Source organism: Periplaneta americana, chromosome 5, assembly GCF_040183065.1.
Source record: "Periplaneta americana isolate PAMFEO1 chromosome 5, P.americana_PAMFEO1_priV1, whole genome shotgun sequence".
Classification (NCBI taxonomy): Eukaryota; Metazoa; Arthropoda; class Insecta; order Blattodea; family Blattidae; genus Periplaneta; species Periplaneta americana.
Window position 1 is genome coordinate 183,643,423 of NC_091121.1, and position 22,433 is coordinate 183,665,855.

The following is a 22,433-nucleotide window of genomic DNA, read 5'->3' on the forward strand; positions in this document are numbered from 1 at the left end:
AGGAAATAATACAGAAGTGTATTGTAAGCATGCCAAAGAGAATTGAAGCTGTAATTAAAGCCAAAGGAGGCCGTACGAAATAGGTACTGGTACTGAAATTTCTGTAAAAATGAGGTGTGGTTGGTTATTTATCAATATTTCTTGAATTAACATTATTATAATTGTAATTTTACTTAATATTGTTTAAAAATTAAATATGTAATGTGAATTCTGCTTAAGAAAGGAAACCAGAGTTCAAATGAGGAAGTAATATGTAAAGTATAGTAAAAATGTGAGTGATTATAATAATGTGGCCAGGTACTGTAGCTCGACCAAGCGGCATATACCACCTCTTTCATCTGTCTCTTTCCTTTCCGCTATAAAGCGCTCAGGCTCTCCTGGGCTCTAAAGCGCGCGCTTGCTCCTGTGGGCATCAATTGACATGCCTGGCATACTGCTTACATTCATTACACCGCCGTAGTTGTGGTTATCGGCCTTTGCCGAATTTGATCAAAAGCAGCTAATGCTCGCATAGTCGGTTCCTCTCTGATATTAATTCGAGTGGTGTATTGCTTCACATGTCCCTAAAGAAAAAAAAGAAGATTAAGGGCGTGAAGTCGGGTGATCACGCTGGCCATGCAACAGATCCGGCTCTCCCTACCCATTGCTCCCCATAGATGTTGTTCAAATCTGCTCATACAACCAGGTTGAAGTGCGTTGGGACGTTATGTTGAATCACATGTCCTCTCCCATAGTGAAGGGTACATCCTCCATGAACAGCGGAAGCGTGTTCCGAAGAGCGCTCCATTCAGACGGGGCAGCAAAGTGACAGGATACTTGTAACCTGTCCGCAAGGGTACTTGAAGAAATATATGAATAATTCATTTCATAATTAACTGTAAATGCCACTAAAACCTGTCTTTTTTTTCAATGTCGTGTAGCACTTACCAGTGTTGCCATACCTACTGATTAAGCAGGAGATTTCCTGTTTTTCCATTGAATCTACTGCTCTACTTCTTTCATTGTCAAAAGTCCAAATTTCTCCTTCATCTTTGGCATGCTGCAGTCACTTAGTTCTAATCTCGGATTTCCAATTTATTACATATTATGTCACCATGTCTTGCTTTTGCATCTTATACACAAGTTTATTTATTTAATTAATTTATTTATTTATTTAAATTTAAATATTCAGAATAAAGAAGAATATAATTACAAAACAAACAAGAGAAATAGAAATAAAATAATACACGCAATATAAAAAGAAGATACAGTAGTATTAACAAAATTTGAGACCGAATGAGCAGCGCTCGTGCTCGGTCGCAGTTCAGATATAATATTAAAATAAATAAATAAATAATAATAATAAATAAGTAAAATAAAATAGGAACTAAAATAGAAATTATATAATATAATATTAACACTAGAGAAGAATAATATCACACGTGAAAAGTAGGACTAATATATATTTCAAAATTATAGAATACAAATATAATATAGGTTGATTAATTCATACACATAGGCTATAAATTTATTTAATCAAATTGAAGATATTAACACGTTTCTAATTTCCTTGTTATATGTTAGTGGGTTACATGTTAGAAGTTCTGGGTGTAATTTAGTTAAAGCATTGTACAACCGAGGGCCAAAATTTATGCTATGCTTTAGACCAGCAGATGTGAGACATTTAGGTTCTACTAATGTTGAATTAATATTTCGTCTTGTGTCATAATTGTGTGTCTGTAATACAAACTTATTACGATTTTTATGATAAAATTTTAACAGCATATACTTATAAATTTGTTCAATATTAAATACATTAAATTCAGAATAAATTAATTTAGTTGGCTAATCGAAACGTTTCTTCAAACAAATTTTAATTATTCGTTTTTGTAGTAAATTTAACGGACTAAGATTAATTTTTGTACTTCCACCCCAAACAATTATACCATATTGAATGACAGACTAAATAATGGCCAAATAAACATTTCGTAGAACTCTAATGGGTAAATAGCATCAAAGATTAACGAATTTATAAATTGTTTTACGAAGCCTCTTACAAAGATAAGTAATGTGATGAGGCCATTTTAAATTCTGATCAATAATGATACCCAGATATTTGACATACGTGGCTTCTTTCAATGATGGACATTTACAACTTTTGGGATCTAAACAGTTTTCACTGTGTATTATTAGTCTATATTTATCGCTAAATTTTAAATTTTGAACACTGGCAGCTGTTACCGAAAAAGGAACTAAAGTTGATTTAGATATATTTAAAGTCAAACAATGTTTTCATTTGCCCTCCCAACGATCTAGAAGTAAGGATATTCTTCCAGCTCGTTGTCTCTCCCTGCTCATAACGCTTCGCCACAAAGATGCTTAAAGAGCAAGAACACGTGAAACAGTGAGAGAGTGAAGTGTAGGCAATGGTACTTTTGTGTTACATATCGTACACAGTGATCTTTTAAAATGAGTGAAAATGTCCCAGCAAGAAAGAAAAAAGTAAACAACTTACTCCTTCCTAGAATTATAAATCAGAGTGGGAAAATTATGAACAGTTTAAAGGGTAGTTATGCAAAAAACAGGAAAAGGAATAATTTTTCGTCTGTTATAATCGCTGATAATGCAGTACTGTCTTTAATATCATCTTTAAAATAAATCTCGTTCTATCGAAAATCGTTTAATATACAAAAAAACTCCTGATTAATAGTCTATATTTTAATGGGAAACATTGTCAACGAGACATTACTGTGTAAAAACAAAATTGCATGTCTTACATGCTCTGAGTAAAGATGACAGTAGTAATGTTTAGCAAAATTGTTCCATTTCATTGGTTAGGGATGTGCTATATAGTAATAAAACAGTATCATCATTCTTACAGTACACACTGTTTTGTAATTAATATTATAAGAAGAGAAAATTAATGTTTAATTAGTCTACTGTAATCTCCTGTTTTTTTTCGATGGTTTTCTCCTGATATTCGTGAGTAGGTTGTGGCAACACTGGCACTTACACGAGACAACAGAGAACGTGGGTTGTTTTACAACAAAAATATTCTCTTTGCGAGATCTATCGATCCCCAAAGTTTGTTGCAGAGGTCCTGAATCACCCTGTATATAGGCCTCTACAAATGTTTCTAAAGTAACGCATAATTACAGTTAAAATTGTATTAGATATTTTTGGACAAGTAACTCAGATACGTCAAATCTTGTATTTAGAAGCGAATGTTTTTATAGAAACAGAATATTTTTGCGACTATTGTTGCACGAGTTACGTTACCGAACATTTGTAAATGCACCCTTGGCGGTAGTACAGGTTCCCGATGCTGATATTGATATTGATATATTGATATATTTATTTCTACAACTCTTATTTGGTAATGGGTCGCCACCACATCTCTGTATTCGTGCTCCCCAGTACCTTCTAATTACAATAAACTTTCATTGACGTGTGCAGTCATCTTGCTTTACCTTTGTTACCTCTGTTACTATAATACATACTCTCAATTTGCTTTCTAACCTCTCCCCTTACTTCCTATCGTCTAAAATTTCCCTAATTTTGAACTAACTTTTACTAACACTATTTAATCATCCCATTCACTTTCATCACTAATTTACAATCAGTTCTACCTCTCCTCACTTCTATCATCATTCTTATCCCCTATTTCTTCATTAAACAGTGAATCACATGTTTATTTTGTTAACTGTTCCCTTTCACCCCGATAAATTTTCCGTTTGCCACTATTTTTGTAAGTAAATTCAACATTCATTTGTAAACCCGATGCTGATATAGTAAGAGTTTGAGCTCCTGGCGTTTATCAGACTACCCGTGTGTGGATGGGACCTGGCTCTATCAGGGGCTGAGGCATGATGGTCCACCTGTCAGCATTCGATTCACGAATGTTACCTAAGTCATCTATAGTACTTAGACAGTCATCGTATATACAGGGCGTACAATAGGCCAAAGCGTGCCTTCCAAAGTGTAGGGACCTATTTCGTGTTCAGCCCTTGTAAAAGCCAGGCCAAACCATCGCCATAGTGCTTCTTTACAAAACAAATGAAATATTGACAATTAATATTTGAGGAGAAAAATTCGCTCCGGCGCCGGTGATCGAACCCGGGTCCTTGGTTCTATGTAGGGTACCAAGTGCTCTGACCACTAAGCTACGTCGAATTCAATCCACAGCACCGGATCGAACTCTCCTCCTTTTAGTGGAGTCAGGCCACAAAGGGAAAACATTGAAGGAGGAGAGTTCGATCCTTGGTACGTAGAACCAAGGACTCGAGTTCAATCCCCAGCGCTGGAGCGAATTTTTCTCCTCTAATATTAATTGTCATTATTAAATATATTATTCTGTAGGACAAATTAATAAATCTATAATAAATGAAATATTACATACAACATCAGGTGATGTTAAAAATACTATAAGTCATCGAATAATTTTTTAAATTAGAACATTATGTAACCTACTAGAGACTTTGTTCCCTTTGGACATCTTTTATTACGAGAGTAGAGTAAATTTATTTTACAAAATATGCTTTTTTTATGCTAATAAATAAAATTATGTATGCAAATTGTGGCATGGACTTTTTGAATTCTTGTAATTTTAGCATGAGCTAAGTTCCATTTTTCACACAAGTTATATAAATTATTAGGTACGATATTTCGGAATAGAGGAAAATAAACACAAAAATATATTATTTCTTAGGGAGTTATAATATGAGTTTGGCAAAGAAACTGTTTCGTTGTAGAAAAACCATTATTACTATTCACAATCTTTACGAATATCATGAAATACATAACATTATTTTGTGTACGTATGAGAAATTTAAACACGATTATTTAATTTACATAATCCATGTCACAACTTTAGTTCAGACCTGTTGTTGCAAAAATTCTAGAAAATTTTAAGAAATCTAAAAATAACAGTATATATTACTTTTTATCTTTATCTTTTTTACTTAACTTTTCGGTTCGATCTAACATTTTATTTGATGTAGAGGCAAAACCCGCTGCTCTCCCTCTACCGTGAGGGATTGTTTTGTGTGTTGAGGTTGATGGATTGGACGTGCTAGAAGCATTGCTGCAATTTTCATCTACTGATTCTACGTCAGAAAGATCTTTGAAATGATTTTCAGCTGTATCAAGTTCACCAGTTCTGAGTAACGAACGTCTGGCAGCGTTTTTCTGCGTTATTTTACATGTCGCATCTCTCTTATCTTCAGATCTGCTAACTCCTACAGCTACAGAACGTTTTGATGTCTCTGGTTGCGGAGATAGCTGTTGGTTCTCTTCGTCGCTGACGGAAATTGACTCTCTAGACACACTAGAATCTTTATTGTAGTATTTCTTCGTCATGGATTGTTTACTACTTCCTCCTCCCTTGAGTTTGAAATCATTGATTTTCCTTCTATCATTACCCGATTTTCTAGATGTTCCTTTACCTTTCATCGCCTCTTCAACTTTGGAGTCAGAATTATCTTTCCAACTTACAGAGACACTGCGATCCCTGCGTCTTCCTATCCCGGAGGTATTAGATTTGGCTAAGCTGCTTCTTTCCTCCGAGTATTTTCGAGTGTCGGTCTGCTTACTCGAGATTTTCTTCTTGTATTGTTCCTTTCCTACTTGTGTGAAAGAACATTTGGAGAAAGTTGTCACGATTGTGCCTTCTCTTGAATCGTCTTCAAGGCACGTAGCTGATGCATTTGACATTGTCACTACCGATTTTGTGGCCTCACATTCTACCCAATCGGCTGCTCCCTAAACATTTAATGAGTTATGATTAGTGATGGAGGAAATAAATTAAATACCGATATATTGATATTGAAATATATCGCAAACCTAATTTCGATAAACGATATATATCGCAGAAAATATATCGAACGATTATCGATATATCGCTATTACGTAAGCAAATTGCATTTTCAGGCGTACATTTTACTGTATTACAATAAAACTACTTAAATTTTAATATCCCTTTTTACCATTGAAATTAACATCATAACAGTCAAAAGCATAAATGTTGTTGTTTTCTAATGTCAGGCATTTGACAATAAAGTCATTTGACCTCTTGCACTCAAATATTTTTTAAAGATATTGTCATGGTTAGCCACTGACACACAGATTTTGAGAAGAGTGAAAATGGCAAGTTCTAGCCGGTTTAAGTGAACACCATATTTTAACGTTTTGGTGGCTACTTCATTCACACACAACCCCCAGAATGTCTGGAGGACCACACCTGCTGTTGGTCGACGGGTCCATTGGACCTAGCTGGGAGATCTTGTTGATCACCAGCTTTCCCTCCTTGAGCCACTGGAGGACGATTTTAGTGCCATAGCAGGTCAGCACTAGGAACAGAAAAGTAGGAAGGGTAGGAAGGAAAGTGAAATGAACCCCTAGGCCTCGAATGCTCTAATGCCGTCGGGGTCGAAGAAAGTAAGAGTTCAGTCAGAGGACTGGATAGGAAAGGGTAAAGAGGGAATTAGGTATTGGTTAAAGGAAAATTATACCAAATTCGGCCAATAACTCGTCAAGCTGACCAGTGCTAATGGATGAGTAGCCCCTCCCTTTAGTTCAGCTTGTAAAATTATGCTTACTAACAGCTGCACTACGGGAAGGTAGGGATGGGACATTGGGTATTTGTCCAGGTTGGTTCCTTAAAGCCTTCAATGGGAAGGATTAATTGTAACGATAAACAATACATTTTCAATACCATATGTTGTAGGTCCTAACCTAAATCAAAATTATGGTGGAGGCAAGGGAGCTTAAATGATATAGTGGGAAAGAGTTAAGTGAACTCTACATGGTTGAGTATTTGATATGTTGTTGTTGTTTTCTAATGCCAGGCATTTGACAATAAAGTCATTTGACCTCTTGCACTCCAATATTTTTCAAAGTTATTATCATGACCAGCCACTGAAGCACAGATTTTGAGGTGTTCCGAATCCATTTCTTGGTTTGAGTTGCACAATGGGCAGTTAGGGGACTGATATATTCCAATTCTATGCAGGTGTTTGGCCAAACAATCATGGCTCGTTGCCAATCTAAATGCAGCTACAGAAGATTTTCGTGGTAAATCGAGAATTAACTGTGGATTATGATGCAGAGAGTTCCATTTTTTCCCTTGAGATTGTGTTATCAAATTCTGTTTGTTGAAGTCTAAGTATGTAGATTTAATAAATCTCTTCACAGAGTAATACGTAGATTTAGTAACAGGTCTGTAAGTAGCAGTGCTGCCCTTCTTTGCTAAAGCATCCGCATTCTCGTTTCCCAGGATTCCACAATGGGATGGTATACATTGGAATACAATTCTTTTATTGAGTGATATCAATTTAGAGAGAATATTAGTTATTGGAACACGATTCAATTATTCTAATGTTATATAGGATTCAATCCAGGACACATAATGCTCTTTTCTATCTAACAAGGTAATCATTTTAAAATGTAAATAAACAGAACTTGTAATTATTTTTAAATATAAGTAAACCGTACTTATAATATTACAAGTTTTAACAAACTTCACAGTTGATTTGATACAATCCTTCTATAGTAATTTCCCATTGCAAGTTATTGTTACACTCCAACATTCCAAACAACTATGGTGATGATGATAGGGATAGACTTTTTATGCACTAAAAGATATAATAAGAAAACAGAATGTCAGCACTGGGTTGTGCATAGAAATCACAGACGTAAACAAATGTACATCGGTATTAAATCCTTGTTTCTCTTTCCATTTCAGAATATAGAAATAAAAGTTTTGATACCCGTTTTGAGGTCAGACGGTTCCCTTTCAGGGTGGGAGTTGCTCTCCTGCCTTGGAGAACATTAATAACAATATTAAAACAGTAGTAGATAAACCTCCCGTCTGTCTCACGTTCGCACACGCTGCATTTTGAATTTGGTGCTGCATATTAAACAGTTTGAATTCGAATTCCAGTCCAGCCAATTAGAACAAGGTATTGAGTGAGGTTGCACAATTATGTAACTGTCTACCTTCAGTAGCGCCACCTCTCGGGAACTATCGGAGTTTTCTAGTGTGGATTTTGTTGTTGTTGATAATGATAATAATTCCACAAAAAAATCGATAAATTTATGAGAAAATCGATATATTATTATACGATATATTGAACCAAAATTTTGATATCGATATATCGCTATATCGAAACGAAAATATCGGTATTTCGTAAAAACCGATATATCGTTCCCATCTCTAGTTATGATATAATCTCAAAAACGGTAATTGTAATTATTTATTGTCTTCTTTCAACAATAAACGCTAACAAATAATGCTAATGGTTGAGTTAAAAAATAAGAATTTAAACCGAAATACTCTTGCCATCATATTTCAGGCCCTTTAATCAAGTTGATAATATTTAGAACTCATCTGAGTTTACCAGTTTTTAAAAGGAACCAAATTTATTTTACTCTTAAATAAGAATTTTCTGATATAATGAAATTTCCGGCTTGAAATACAGCCCAACGCAAGTGAGATTTCTGGTGTTCAAAGACGGTGTTGAGGCAGGTTTTTCCAGGGCACCCTCGTTTTCCCATCCACTGTTCCACTAATTCTCCAACATTACTATTACCATGAATTTATTGCTTCTTCAGAGAAAACTATGGTCTGCAAGGTATACATTGTCTAATCTAAGCAGATTCACATGACCAGAGACTGGAACTTTGGCAGAATGCCTTTTTAAATGTGTTAAATCTATCTTCATTTTGAAAGAAAATCTGTACGAATTATACCTTTGTGGTCCACACCTGTGCAGTAACGGTCAGCGCGTCTAGCCGAGAAACCAGGTGGCCCGGGTTCGAATCCCGGTCGGGGCAAGTTACCTGGTTGAGGTTTTTTCCGGGGTTTTCCCTCAACCCAATACGAGCAAATGCTGGGTAACTTTCGGTGCTGGACCCTGGACTCATTTCACCGGCATTATCACCTTCATTTCATTCAGACGCTAAATAACCTAGATGTTGATACAGCGTCGTAAAATAACCCAATAAAAATATACCTTTGTGATTGAAACGTCACAGTTTTATGTTGCCCTTTTCTGCCTTTTTTAATATAAATGCCTAATTTACAAAATAAATGCTTTTTTGCCTTTATTTGATTATTTATCTATTATTTATTAATTTATTATTGAAAATTGCCTACAGGTGTATTTTAATTTATTTCTATAACCGCTACAATGAAAGTGACTTCACCGAATGTATATTACTGTCTTTCAGTCAGTTCATATTCTCTTTGCAACAATGAGTGCTGCCGTGCAAAAATGTGTAACAGTAAGCAGTGTTCCCAATTCAGCGGTTTTCCCGCTAGATCTAGCGTTTTTCGGCGTTAGTTTGGCGAGTAACATTTATAAAATTTGTATTGCTGATATAGGGATTTAGCGGGTATTTTACATTGACAATATAGCAATTCAGCGGTTTCTGCACGGTTTCACAGCGGATTTTTAAGAATCGAGTTGGCAACACTGACAGTAAGCGTTTTAATTATCGCTTGTGTTTATTTGACAGGACAACAATGAGTGCGGGTCTAACGTTATTTTTAACGGTTATTTTTCTTTCAGTTTTCATTGCGACGTTGTTGTAGCTAGCTAAATACTTCATATCGCAACATATCAGTACAACCAAACACAAAATGCACTTTCCAAGGCTACTGGGAAGGAGATTTCTTTGCTTCCAACAGAATTGCAACATCGAGTCGAAAATCTCAATTTGGATTCGACTTATGTAAAGCTTTTCTTGCCGCCGAAATCCCTCTGTGGAAAGTGCAAGGTTATGGATGTAGTGCAAGGTTTTTGTAATTGCCTGTTATTGCGTATTTTAGCTATTTATAATGCCTTTTTGCCCGCATATTTGAGCTATTTATGATGCCTTTTTGCCTGCCTATTTTAATGACTCATAATGCCTAAACTTCCGGTCTCTGCATCCGAGTACTTCGATTTTCCTTCTCATTCAAATTCACTGATTTTAAAAAGATCGTTAACCATGATAGCAAAAACGAATTACTTTGAGACCTGAAACACAGTCGCTTTGACCACAATAAATGTCACAAAATATGCAGATACCGAACTCCAGCCTCTTTCTTGAGTAGCTCTCATATGAGTAAGCCCTGTTTGATATTTTTCAAATACACAATGTTAAGTACCCATCTGAGCTAGCATAAATTACTGTTACCTTGCACGTTTCTTCATGCCATTTCTTCATCATATCTAGAATAGTCTCCATTCGAATTTCGCTCATTTTCTGTAATAAAAGTTAAAATGTTTGTTATCATCTCTCTGACCTGACAGTGACGAATATAACATCTAACCAAATTTGCCTTCCATTGTGAAATTTGACAAGCGATAATGTAACAACAGTTTTAATACAATAACATTAATCTATGATCTCAATTCAGAACACTAACAAAGCTAGGAAGTAATCAAAGTTATTCATCCAAACGAAATGTAATTATTCATATACGCAGAAACGTTCAACAATGAGCTGTTTTCTAACATGAGCATGAGGTTCAAAAAGTTTCCGGAAATGAATAATGTTACGTGGTATATTTTTGTTTCTGTTGTTGGCATCTTTCAATGGCGTCACTTCCGTAGAAGTTTCATTATCATAGTCAATGTTGTTGTTGTGTGGCAACTGGTTGTTGTTGTTTTTGTGATATTCGTTCGTCGCATTCCACAGATAGTAACAGTATATTTCTATTACGAAAAAGAGTAATTAGAATAATAGTAGGTGCCAAATCTAAGGAATCGTGGAGGACTATTTAAAAAAAACTACAAATAATGCCCATGGCTTGTCAGTATATCTTTTCATTAATAATCTTCCTCGTATGTAATCGTGAAAACTTTGTAACTAGGCCTAATTCAACAGTTCATAGCATAAATACACGTCAAAAATGACTTTCATACTCCATCGGCAAGTCTACCGTGCTATCAAAAAGGAGTGAGTTATATGGCAGTAAAAATTTTTAATAGTCTCCCTTTCGATATAAAAAATGAAACTCAAAACATAAGATAATTTAGGGCCAAATCATGAAATTGATACTAAAACTTTGTGTTGTACTAGTAGACTATATTGTAAATCTCTTCTGTATATATTTCATGTAGACTGTGACTATAAATTAAGACTTTATAATAGTATTAAGTTTTTTATTTGTTCCATATTCAAGCTGTGAAGCAATGTGTGAATACCATGGAATGTTGATAAATACAAAGACTACCAGCGCTCTGGTCGACCTTCAAAAAACGTTTATGTCGATCATGGACATGCGTTTTTTTTATTGCTGCTTCACCAAAAGCTTCTTCAAGCATTCTTAATGTCTCTGAAGGAGATTGTGTGCAAAAAACACCAAATTTGATATTTGCGCTTTGCTCTGTATTCCACATTCTGAAATGCGACAAACGAATATCACACAAACAACAGTCAATTTCCACACAACAACAACAACGACAATGACTATGATCATGAAACGTCTACGAGAGTGATGTCATGAATGATGCCAACACCAGAAACAGAAATATACCACATAACATTATTCATTTCGGCAAAAGAAATATATTTCGGGAACTTTTTGAACCGAGTATGTAAAAAGGTGCTCATAAATGAACGTCGTAAACCCTACATTCATTATACAGAGTGTTTCCGAGGTGGTGTTACAAACTTTCAGGGATGATGGCGAAGGGCACATGTATCAATTTGAGATAAGGAACCCTGGTCCGGAAATGACTGAGTCGAAAGTTATAAGCAAAAATAGTTGTGTGGAAATGGAATTGTAATTTGGCACCACGTGCCCTCCTTCCCTTAACTTTTGGAACAGTCGTGGAAAGATGATATGGGCCGGATGTCTCCTACGTGGGTACTTAGCCCGATATAATCTGTGAGCTTGTCTACTGTTCCCATTGGCTCATCCGTATTCGAAAATCAGGTCTGCTTATTCTGCTCTCGTGTACTCCTCCATTTCACTAGGACTGATCGACTGGACACTGCAACTTGTACACATACACTGCTGTCTACAGACGTGCATATCAGGACCGACCATGTCCGTTACACATTACGCTATCTGCATTGCTTTAGTGTAGTTTCCTGTCCCCACCCCTCAGACAGCGCACTGAATGGAATACTGTAAGTAGACAACGTAAACAACGTCAGATGAATACAGTATGTGTAAGATGTACAGATAAATACACATAAATAAGGCGTACAGAGGAATAAAATGATTTCATTTCCACACAACTATTTTTGCTTGTAACTTTCGACTCGGTAAATTCCGGACCAGGGTTCCTTATCTCAAATTGATACAGGTGCCCTTCGCCATCATCCCTGAAAGTTTGTAACACCACCTCGGAAACACCCTGTATATTTTGGTGAAGGCATGAAAATTATTGGAAAGTGGCTATAAATCTTTTATCTAGAAATAAAAAGAATCCTCATAAGAAAAATATGTCATTGAATATCCCGTTGAATTTTAATGTATGTCAGCCGTAATGTATACAATAGTAAAGATGCATAAAACTGTTCTTGTGGATGGGTGGGTGACTGGACGCGTGGATGTAAAGGTGGGTATGTTAGTACATGGATGAATGAATTAATTAATTAATTAACAGTAGCAAATATAAATGACATTCGGGAGGAAATTAAACTCAGAATAAATATGGGAAATGCGTGTTATTATTCGGTTGAGAAGCTTTTATCATCCAGTCTGCTGTCAAAAAATCTGAAAGTTAGAATTTATAAAACAGTTATATTACCGGTTGTTCTGTATGGTTGTGGAACTTGGACTCTCACTTTGAGAGAGGAACATGGGTTAAGGGTGTTTGAGAATAAGGTGCTTAGGAAAATATTTGGGGCTAAGAGGGATGAAGTTACAGGAGAATGGAGAAAGTTACACAACACAGAACTGCACGCTTTGTATTCTTCACCTGACATAATTAGGAACATTAAATCCAGACGTTTGAGATGGGCAGGGCATGTAGCACGTATGGGCGAATCCAGAAATGCATATAGAGTGTTGGTTGGGAGGCCGGAGGGCAAAAGACCTTTGGGGAGCCCGAGACGTAGGTGGGAAGATAATATTAAAATGGATTTGAGGGAGGTGGGATATGATGATAGAGACTGGATTAATCTTGCTCAGGATAGGGACCAATGGCGGGCTTATGTGAGGGCGGCAATGAACCTGCGGGTTCCTTAAAAGCCAGTAAGTAAGTAAGTACGAATGACTTAATAAGCGTTTGATAAGATGATGGAAATCTATGGCCGGATGAATAGTTATAGAGGGATGAATCTGGTTCTCTGACCTTGCTTAACACCCAGGGATGGTTACCCACTTCAGATGCCGTTATTCTGTAGGCTGGATCTTTTGTTAGCATTTGATTTGTAAGGTGTGCTGCTTCCTGTGACACAGTTTCGTGCCACGCCTGCTCTGAAACAAACAAATTTCATTTTGATAATCAAATAGCTGGTGACAAGACGATTTAAATACTTCTTTTTCTGTTCCATTCCTCTGCTTTGAGAATGAGAATTTAGTCGTAAAACTGGAAAGATCGAACACTTCGTCACCTATTAATATTTGAGGAGAAAAATTCGCTCCGGCGCCGGGGATCGAACCCGGGTCTCTTGATTCTACGTACCAAGCGCTCTACGCCGAATTCAATCCACAGCACCGGACCGAACTAGTCTTTTCCTTAGTTCTTTCTCCAGAGGTCCGCAGAAGATACTCTTTTTTCTATTAAAAACTTCCTTGGCCATTCATTCATTCATTCATTCATTCATTCATTCATTCATTCATTCATTCATTCATTCATTCATTCACTGTTCTGCCCAAGGGCTTGTCTTTCACTGCAAACCCAGCTTTCTCTAGTCTTTCCTATTTTTTACCTTCCTCTTTGTTTCCTCATATGATCCATATATCTTAATGTCGTCTATCATCTGATATCTTCTTCTACCCCGAACTCTTCTCCCGTTCACCATTCCTTCCAGTGCACCCTTCAGTAGGCAGTTTCTTCTCATCCAGTGACCCAACCAAGTCCTTTTTCTCTTCCTGATCAGTTTTAGCATCATTCTTTCTTCACCCACTCTTTCCAAAACAGCTTCATTTCTTATTGTCTGTCCACTTCACACGTTCCATTCTTCTCCATATCCACATTTCAAATGCTTCTGTTCGCTTCTCTTCACTTCGTCGTAATGTCCATGTTTCTGCCCCATACCATTCCACACTCGATACAAAACACTTCACTAGTCTCTTCCTTAGTTCTTTTTCCAGAGGTCCACAGAAGATGCTCCTTTTTCTATTAAAAGCTTCCTTGTCCATTGCTATCCTCCTTTTGACTTCCTGGCAGCAGCTCATGTTACTGCTTATAGTATACTCCAGTATTTGAAGCTGTCCACTTGCTCTACTGCCTCATTTAGAATTACCAAGTTTATCTTCTTTACTTTTCTTCCTATGACCATGGCCTTCGTTTTGTTTTCACTTATCTTCATCCCATACTGCTCACAGCTGTTATTTATCTCCAGTAGCATATCCCTTAGTATCATCTCCTATTCTGCTAACAACGCCATATCATCAGCAAATTTTATTTTATTTTATTTTATTTTATTTAGCGTCTGAATGAGATGAAAGTGATAATACCGATGAAATGAATCCGGGATCCAGCACCGAAAGTTACCCAGCATTTGCTCATATTAGATTGAGGGAAAACCCCGGAAAAAACCTCAACTAGGTAACTTGCCCCTACCGGGAATTGAACCCAGGCCACCTGGTTTCGCGGCCGACGCGCTAACCGTTACTCCACATGTGTGGGCCACTTTATTCTTCTTCCTCCTCTGATGTTCTGAAAACAGTTCTTCACTAAATCCAATATGTTGAACAGAATAGGTGATAAAGGGCATTCTTGACGTACTCCTCTCTCTATTTCACTTCCTTCAGATATTTCTTCTCCTATCCTGACTTTGAATCGTTGTTTCATATGAGCCGTTCAGAGCAAAAGTGGTGTAAGTCAAAATTGGGTAATGAGGTTTAAAGTAAAATTTCTGTGAAATACAGCGCAAAGTAGCAATTATGTCCTTCTTGCTATCCACTGACTACTAATAGTTTAAATAAATTGAATATTAATTGCTACTTTGCGCTCTATTTTACAGAATGTTTACTTTAACCCTCATTACCCATTTTTGACTTACACCACTTCTGCCCTGAATGGCTCATATAAAGATTACTGAACACCCTTCTCTCTTTCCAATCCACATCTGTTTTGTTCAAGATCCCCATGTGTGGGATATATGGGTCTGATTTTTGTAAGAACATAATAATTTATTTATTTATTTATTTATTTATTTATTTATTTATATTTAATGTGCTGTACAACAGCCAGTGGCCAATTACAGTTCAATTATTATTATTATTATTATTATTATTATTGTTATTATTATTATTATTATTATTATTATTATTATTATTATTATTATTATTATTATTATTATTATTATTATTATTGCGTCGTTTTATAGCGAATTTCATATTCTGAGTTTTTTCGGATTTTTTTTCACTTGAATTTGTTATATATCCAAGTAGACTACATGTTCTGATTACATTAGTGAACTCAAAAGATGGAGACTTCAATATTTCACTAATAATTTGGAAGTATTAATTTGAGGGCTGCAAGTTTTTTTTTTTTTTTTAATGTGTGTTAAATACAGTCTCAATCCAACAAATATTGTCTACTGGCCGTACCGCATTTTTACCAGAATTCAATTAACCTTTAATGTTAATTATTTGGAAAGGAATATTGATACTGAATTAATACTCCAATTCCAAAATAATTGTATTTTCCAAAATATCCATTAATCTCCGCCAAGAGTACAAATCAATCTCCAACAATCTCCGCCGACACCAATATTAAAAAACACAAATGATAAAATTAAGGCTGGTTCACAATAAACCGGAAACGAGAATCGGAACGAAAACGGTAAAATTGTTAAAATGTGTACATTTAAATGTGAGCATTCACAATTAACGAAAAGCTTGCCGGAGCCCGGGATCGGGAACGGAGAGTTGGCCAAGTTTCAACTTTGGCGTTCACGTTTCCGATCACAGCCCACTAGATTCATTCTATTGCCATCTATTGTCGTCGTATATTTTGTAGCAAGAAGACCGTGACATAACCTATGCATTATTTTGTTCTGTGCTGTGCATCACGGAGCAAGTTTTATTTGATGAGATTCTAATATTGAAATGCTCACATTTACGATAAGCGGCGCGCCTCGTATAAAGATGAGAAAATGAAGGAGAATACGTGGCTTTCAATAGCTGCATCTTTGAACACCGATCGGAAGCGAATCATATTTTATTACTGTATTGGTTGTATTGCACACAACATATTCACGCTTCAATTCAATAACTACTGTTGTGTTCATTTTTGTTCTATTACAAATGTCTCTTCTCTAATTATTTTACGTTATGGTAGACTTAAAACAGGTTGTGATAATAAAGATGCATGGGCATATTTATAATACCGTACCTAATGAAATGTTTCAGTTGAAATTTCGAAGTTGGTTAACTTGTGATTATGTTGGCTGCCTTGTACTCATGAGAGAACGCCATTGGTCAATTATATACTAATAACATCAGAATGCGTAATATCGACTTTACATATCGTTATTGACATGCATATCGATATGCATAGTCGTCTACGTTCTCGGTTTATTGTGAATCAAAAATTTTTATATTCACGTCCTCTGCTTCTCGTTTTCATTCTGGTTCTCGTTCCCGGTTTATTGTGAACGAGCCTTTAATCTCCATAAATGCCTGCCCCTGACTATTAATAATAGCCTACATTGTTAAATAGTAGCTGTTCATTAATAATAATAATAATAATAATAATAATAATAATAATAATAATAATAATAATAATAATGATAAATAACGTCATTAGGTCACGGAAAAAATTGACGAACCACATGGAAGATTTCCCAAACCACAGTTTGGGGACCGTTGGTTTGGGAGAACTCGCTGTACAGATACAAATATGCAAGTAGGTAGAAAAACAGGCCGACATGCCGAAAATCACTGTTTGGCGTTAGGGATAATTTTCGTGAATATTTCGAAATTTATACTTTTCAGAATCACAGTACTTTCTCTTCATACTTTGTGTAATAACAAAGTAAAAGGAATAATACAGTATTTATAATGAAGTTACGATACTTTATTAAAGAGATGCTGGAGGAGATTTTCCTGACATATCCTCATCACCCCATAACTTCTGCTTCAAGCCTTATCATCATCTCATGAGGTATTATTCCTTGTCAGTACCAGTGGCGTAGCGTCAATATAAGCTAAAAAGCTCAGCTTCCCCAGTTAATAATAATTTCATAATAAACCTTCAGTCTATGGACAAAATTATATATTAATTTTAATAGAATTTATATTTACGCGTGTCGACCTGGTTGGCGAGTTGGTATAGCGCTGGCCTTCTATGCCCAAGGTTGTGGGTTCGATCCCGGGCCAGGTCGATGGCATTTAAGTGTGCTTAAATGCGACAGGCTCATGTCAGTAGATTTACTGGCATGTAAAAGAACTCCTGCGGGACAAAATTCCGGCACATCCGGCGACGCTGATATAACCTCTGCAGTTGCGAGCGTCGTTAAATAAAACATAACATTTTTTTTTTATTTACGCTTTAAATATTGTGATGCGGCAGCTCAGGATGATTTGTGATGCAGCAGTAAACAAGAAGCCTGCACACACCAGCTTCCAAGCAGACTGGTTTCTACTGTGGAACCCACCCCGCAGATTTTCCATCCCTTTCTAACTAAACTGCCCTGGTCGCAAGGCTCGCAAGAAGCTAGCTTTGACATTGAAAATAAGTAGTTTCCGAGTTATCCCTTTTCGTGAGTTGTGTTCAGTTGAAGTGTTAGTGTGCATTGTGGCTGATATAATAAATAATGAGTGAAACAACAGTTCCTGACACTAATTTACTTGAATTTTTAGGACAGTTCTATTATCAAGACACTTACGAACAAAAGTGTGATTTAAAAAACAAATGACCGACTCCCTTGCTGTCAATGAAGGACACAACCAAAACACAGATACATACTTACGTAATGATACTAATACTGTATCTATTGACCGTTAATATTGTGATTCCTCTAACTATGACAGGGAGTGAGCTAATGTTACACGTATACATGTCTATTTGTTAGAGATATGTGTAAACCGTAAAATCATATTTTACTACGTACCATTTGAGGTCATGCCTTATTGGTGTTACTTACGAGGTTCCAACCAATCTTCGACTGCTGACTTGACATTGACTACTATTTATTGTAAGACTGTATTTTTGTAATACGTTTTCTCATATTGCATGAAAGACAACTTGAATTAGCTTCCCCTGCTCAAAATTTCATGCTATGCCACTGGTCAGTACTAACACTATCACGTGCCATATTCCACGGCACATAGAATTTGAAATTTAATCCAATTAAGACACTAACACTAACACAGAATTTGTTGGAGATCTATTATAGTTGTAACATTTGTAACGTACCTGAAAACGACGGCTTATCTTTAAGAATCATGTCGCAGAGAATAACCTCGTTGCTGGAGTAGAATGGGAACGATCCACATAGCAGGTGATACAGAATCACTCCCATGGCCCATACATCGCATTGGTGACTGTACCGTTTGCCCGCTATTAGTTCTGGCGCTAGAACATGAAGTAATGAGATTTGTTTTACCTAGAAAACCTAGAATTCTGAAATTGAATAATTATAGTAAAAAGGAGTTAACTTATAGGGGAGAAGTGGGTACAGTAAGACAGGGAGAACAGTGAGACATTTTTTATTACATGGTAAATTTTGATGTTGAGATGTTGGTGACAGTGGAGTTGTATGTTGCATGAGTAAACTAACAGTTATTTTCATACTCAATTTGATTCTAGTTATAAAGGTGAATGATGAAAAAATAATTCGTAATTTTTCACTCTAGAAGTAAAATTTTGGCTTGTGTTTAATGAAGATTATATTGGATATACAAATGAGATATAAATATGAATGTTTTGTTACCTAATACTATGGTATTTGAGATTATGTTTGGCAAAGTTTCGTCTTTCTTGTTTTAATTTTGAAGTGATGGCGTCATTTTTAAATTAAGTATGCGTAAAGGGAACAGTGAGACATGCCATTGAAGGGTACACTGAGACGTCTCACTGTTCCCATGTACCAATGATTTGCAAAAACAAACTGTAATTATATTACATTTACCAGTAACTAACATTAAAAATGAACATACCAGTAACCAATTTAGGAACTGTAGCTTAAAATAATGGATACATTACATTTTAATGGTTTCATAAATAAAAAATTATTCACAAAATTTAAGAAAATGTTAAACAATAATAAAGAATTACATTAAATTCTTATAATCTTAAGCTTTGTTGTCACCAAAGATTCATTTCATTTTTTTCACGAAAGTTTAAAATGTCCTGGAAAATTCACTTTTCCAAATGTTCCAGATGTTTCAATGGTTTCGAAGTCAGACATCAAAATGATTCTAAATAAACCTACAGAACATGTCAAGATAAAGAGACAGCAAGCTTTCCTTTCTTTTGAAATAAATGTAAATTATTTCAATGTCCGTTAATAGACACTGTGGTGTCTCACTGTACCCTCCTGAATGGGAACAGTGAGACATTTGCATTTTTTTTATAAACACGTGTTGTATATTATGTCCATCTATTAACATTTTTGTTTATGTATTATTATACTCCATGTTTTAATGTCTATTTCTATTGCACTTGATTTTAAAAGTACTTCAATTATCACTTGCATATATATTATATATATATATATTTTGTGTATCACTGTACCCACTACTCCCCTACACAGCATTCTCCAGGAAATAGGTTTCGCTCATCTAAATGTTGTGCCGTCTGCCTTTTATTGTTATAGATCGATCGTGGCTGCCAAGGAAATAGTGTGTACACTTCCCCCGGGTATAGCGTGGAAAGGTTTTGTTTTGCGTAATATGGACAGAAAACACGGGCTCAAAGAACTCCAAGATTAAAGTATTAGTACACAGCTGACTTCCATTCAGTGCAGTGCAGTTTAGTTCGAGGTAGTGGAGTACATGTTAGCACGCGAATATATTTATTTATTCTGGTAGAGTTAAGGCCATGAAATACACACTGAAACAATGACAAAAGAACTAATATTAATGTTAATACTTAGATATAAAATAATTATCATGCAGATTAAGGAGCTTACATACAGGGTGAGTTAAAAGTCCCACACCACCTAAATAACTTTTGAAGCATACAGTTCAGTGATATGAAACTTGGTATGTGAGGATAATCATATGCTAAGAACTCAATAATGGTATTACCGAGTTTTTTCTACTTCCGGTTTAACCGGAAGTAACTCCAACTCCCTTATTTTAAACGGAACACCCAATATATATATATATTTTTTTTTCAATAGTGCTCATTAAGAGCTTTTCAAAAAGTACCCACACTCGATACTTCTGTACAAATTCAGTGTTGCTAAGTCAAGAAAACAGAAAAGTGTATCGAATATTAAAATAATAAACGCACCACCTAACTAACTTTTGAAGCATACGGTTCAGTGATATGAAACTTGATATGTGAGGATAACCATATGCTAAGAACTCAATAATTGTATTACCGAGTTTTGCTACTTCCGGTTTAACCGGAAGTAACTCCAAGTCTCTTATTTTAAATGGAACACCCAATATATATTTTTATTTTTGAATAGTGCTCATTAAGATATGTTCAAAAAGTACCCACACTCAATACTTCTGTACAAATTCAGTGTTGCTAAATCAAGAAAACAGAAAAGTGTATCGAATATTAAAATAATAAAATACTCCTTCCTTAACAAAAACAAAACAAAGCTAGCTCACCTTCTAAATTATGTGTTCAAATTGGTAGCCCTCAGCTGCTTTACAATGTGTCACTCGATCATAGAAACCATTTAAGGAATGATTTAACCAGGCTTTAGGAATATCTTGCACCACTTCCATTTTTATTTAGTAACACTGAATTTGTACAGAAGTATCGAGTGTGGGTACTTTCTGAAAATCTCTTAATGAGCTTTATTCAAAAATTAAAATATATTGGGTGTTCCATTTAAAATAAGAGAGTTAGAGTTACTTCCGGTTAAACCGGAAGTAGAAAAAACTCGGTAATACCATTATTGAGTTCTTAGTATATGGTTATCATCACATACCAAGTTTCATGTCACTGAACCGTATGCTTCAAAAATTATTTAGGTGGTGCGGGACTTTTAACTAACCCTGTACAATGAAGTATTGATTAAACATGATGCATAATTAAGCAATTTATTATGTCATCTCTAGAGTCATTCAGTTCAATTCATCCTTAAAATCTCATCCTCAATTTCACGCTTTCATTAATTTTCAACCATGTGAAAAGCTTCCGTTAGTATGATACCTCAAATAAGAAGTACAGTAGTGGCAAAAAAACCGGATCGACGGAATAATCAAAGTCCCCGAAATGAGCCACTGCGCATGCCACGCCCGCATTCAGAAAATAGCGAGTAATCTATTGAAATTGTTTTAGTTTCGACTGCTGACGTAGCCCATTTCGAAAGCCATTAGAAAATAAGCTGGTAAAATTCATGTTCTGGAAATAATAATTTATTTAAGTAGTAAAATATCGCTGCAATCGGAAAGCATTGGGAATAAATTTGAATAAGGAACAAAAAAAAGTTTCCTTCCCAGGCAGGATTCGAACCACGAAACTCTTAGTTACCAGTCTATCGTACTGTCACTGAAATCAGCTACAAGGGTCGGTCCGGGTTTTTTGCCACTACTGTACATATCAACGTTATTGGTAATCAGAATATGAGATGGCTCCTCTTATATCGTTTGGGCGAATTCTGCTAATCGTCTAGGATTCGGTTGTAAAATAAGTTTAAAATATGGCTGCAGTTCGGAATCTCCGCGGTATAGAACAAGCACATTTATCATATCGATGATTTATTTTTGCGTCACGAAAATAGAAAGACTAAAGGGAAATTGATTACCCAAACATTCCATCAGCCATTAGACGTTAGGCAGAGGAAACAGTCTGTCAAGCGCTGGATCTGATTTCAAACATCTCTGAAGGAATAGCAGAGCTATTAAGATTAATGCTGAAGGAGTAGAATTTCTAGCACAAGAATACAGAAATAATCTGTATTTCGAGAAGAACACTGATTAAATATTTCAACACGCAAGACTTCCTTAGCTACCTTTGTGATAATGATAGCTTCTTGGAGAGTTACCGGGATCGCATTGAATCTACAGCGTGGCTGCACATAATTTATGTCTTTGTCTTTGTGTAATTGGGACAGTCGTGTTGGTACCTTCACTATAACATTATTGTCATCTCTGTGTATTGTTTGATAGATCGCCGTTTCATATCAAATTGGGAATCTATACTAAT

The 22,433-nt window shown here is 35.7% G+C and overlaps 1 protein-coding gene across 1 annotated transcript in view; it reads right to left on the reverse strand.

Moving 5' to 3' along the window:
* Positions 1–12,700: 12,700 nt before the first annotated feature.
* LOC138700557 (serine/threonine-protein kinase 33-like) overlaps positions 12,701–22,433 on the reverse strand; it is a 29,625-nt gene continuing 19,892 nt past the window's right edge. The window contains exons 5-6 of the mRNA XM_069827141.1: positions 18,516–18,674; positions 12,701–13,399 (exon numbers count right to left, since the gene is read on the reverse strand). Coding sequence (XP_069683242.1) covers positions 13,098–13,399; positions 18,516–18,674 — 461 coding nt within the window. The 3' untranslated portion in view covers positions 12,701–13,097. The remainder of the gene's footprint in view (positions 13,400–18,515; positions 18,675–22,433) is intronic.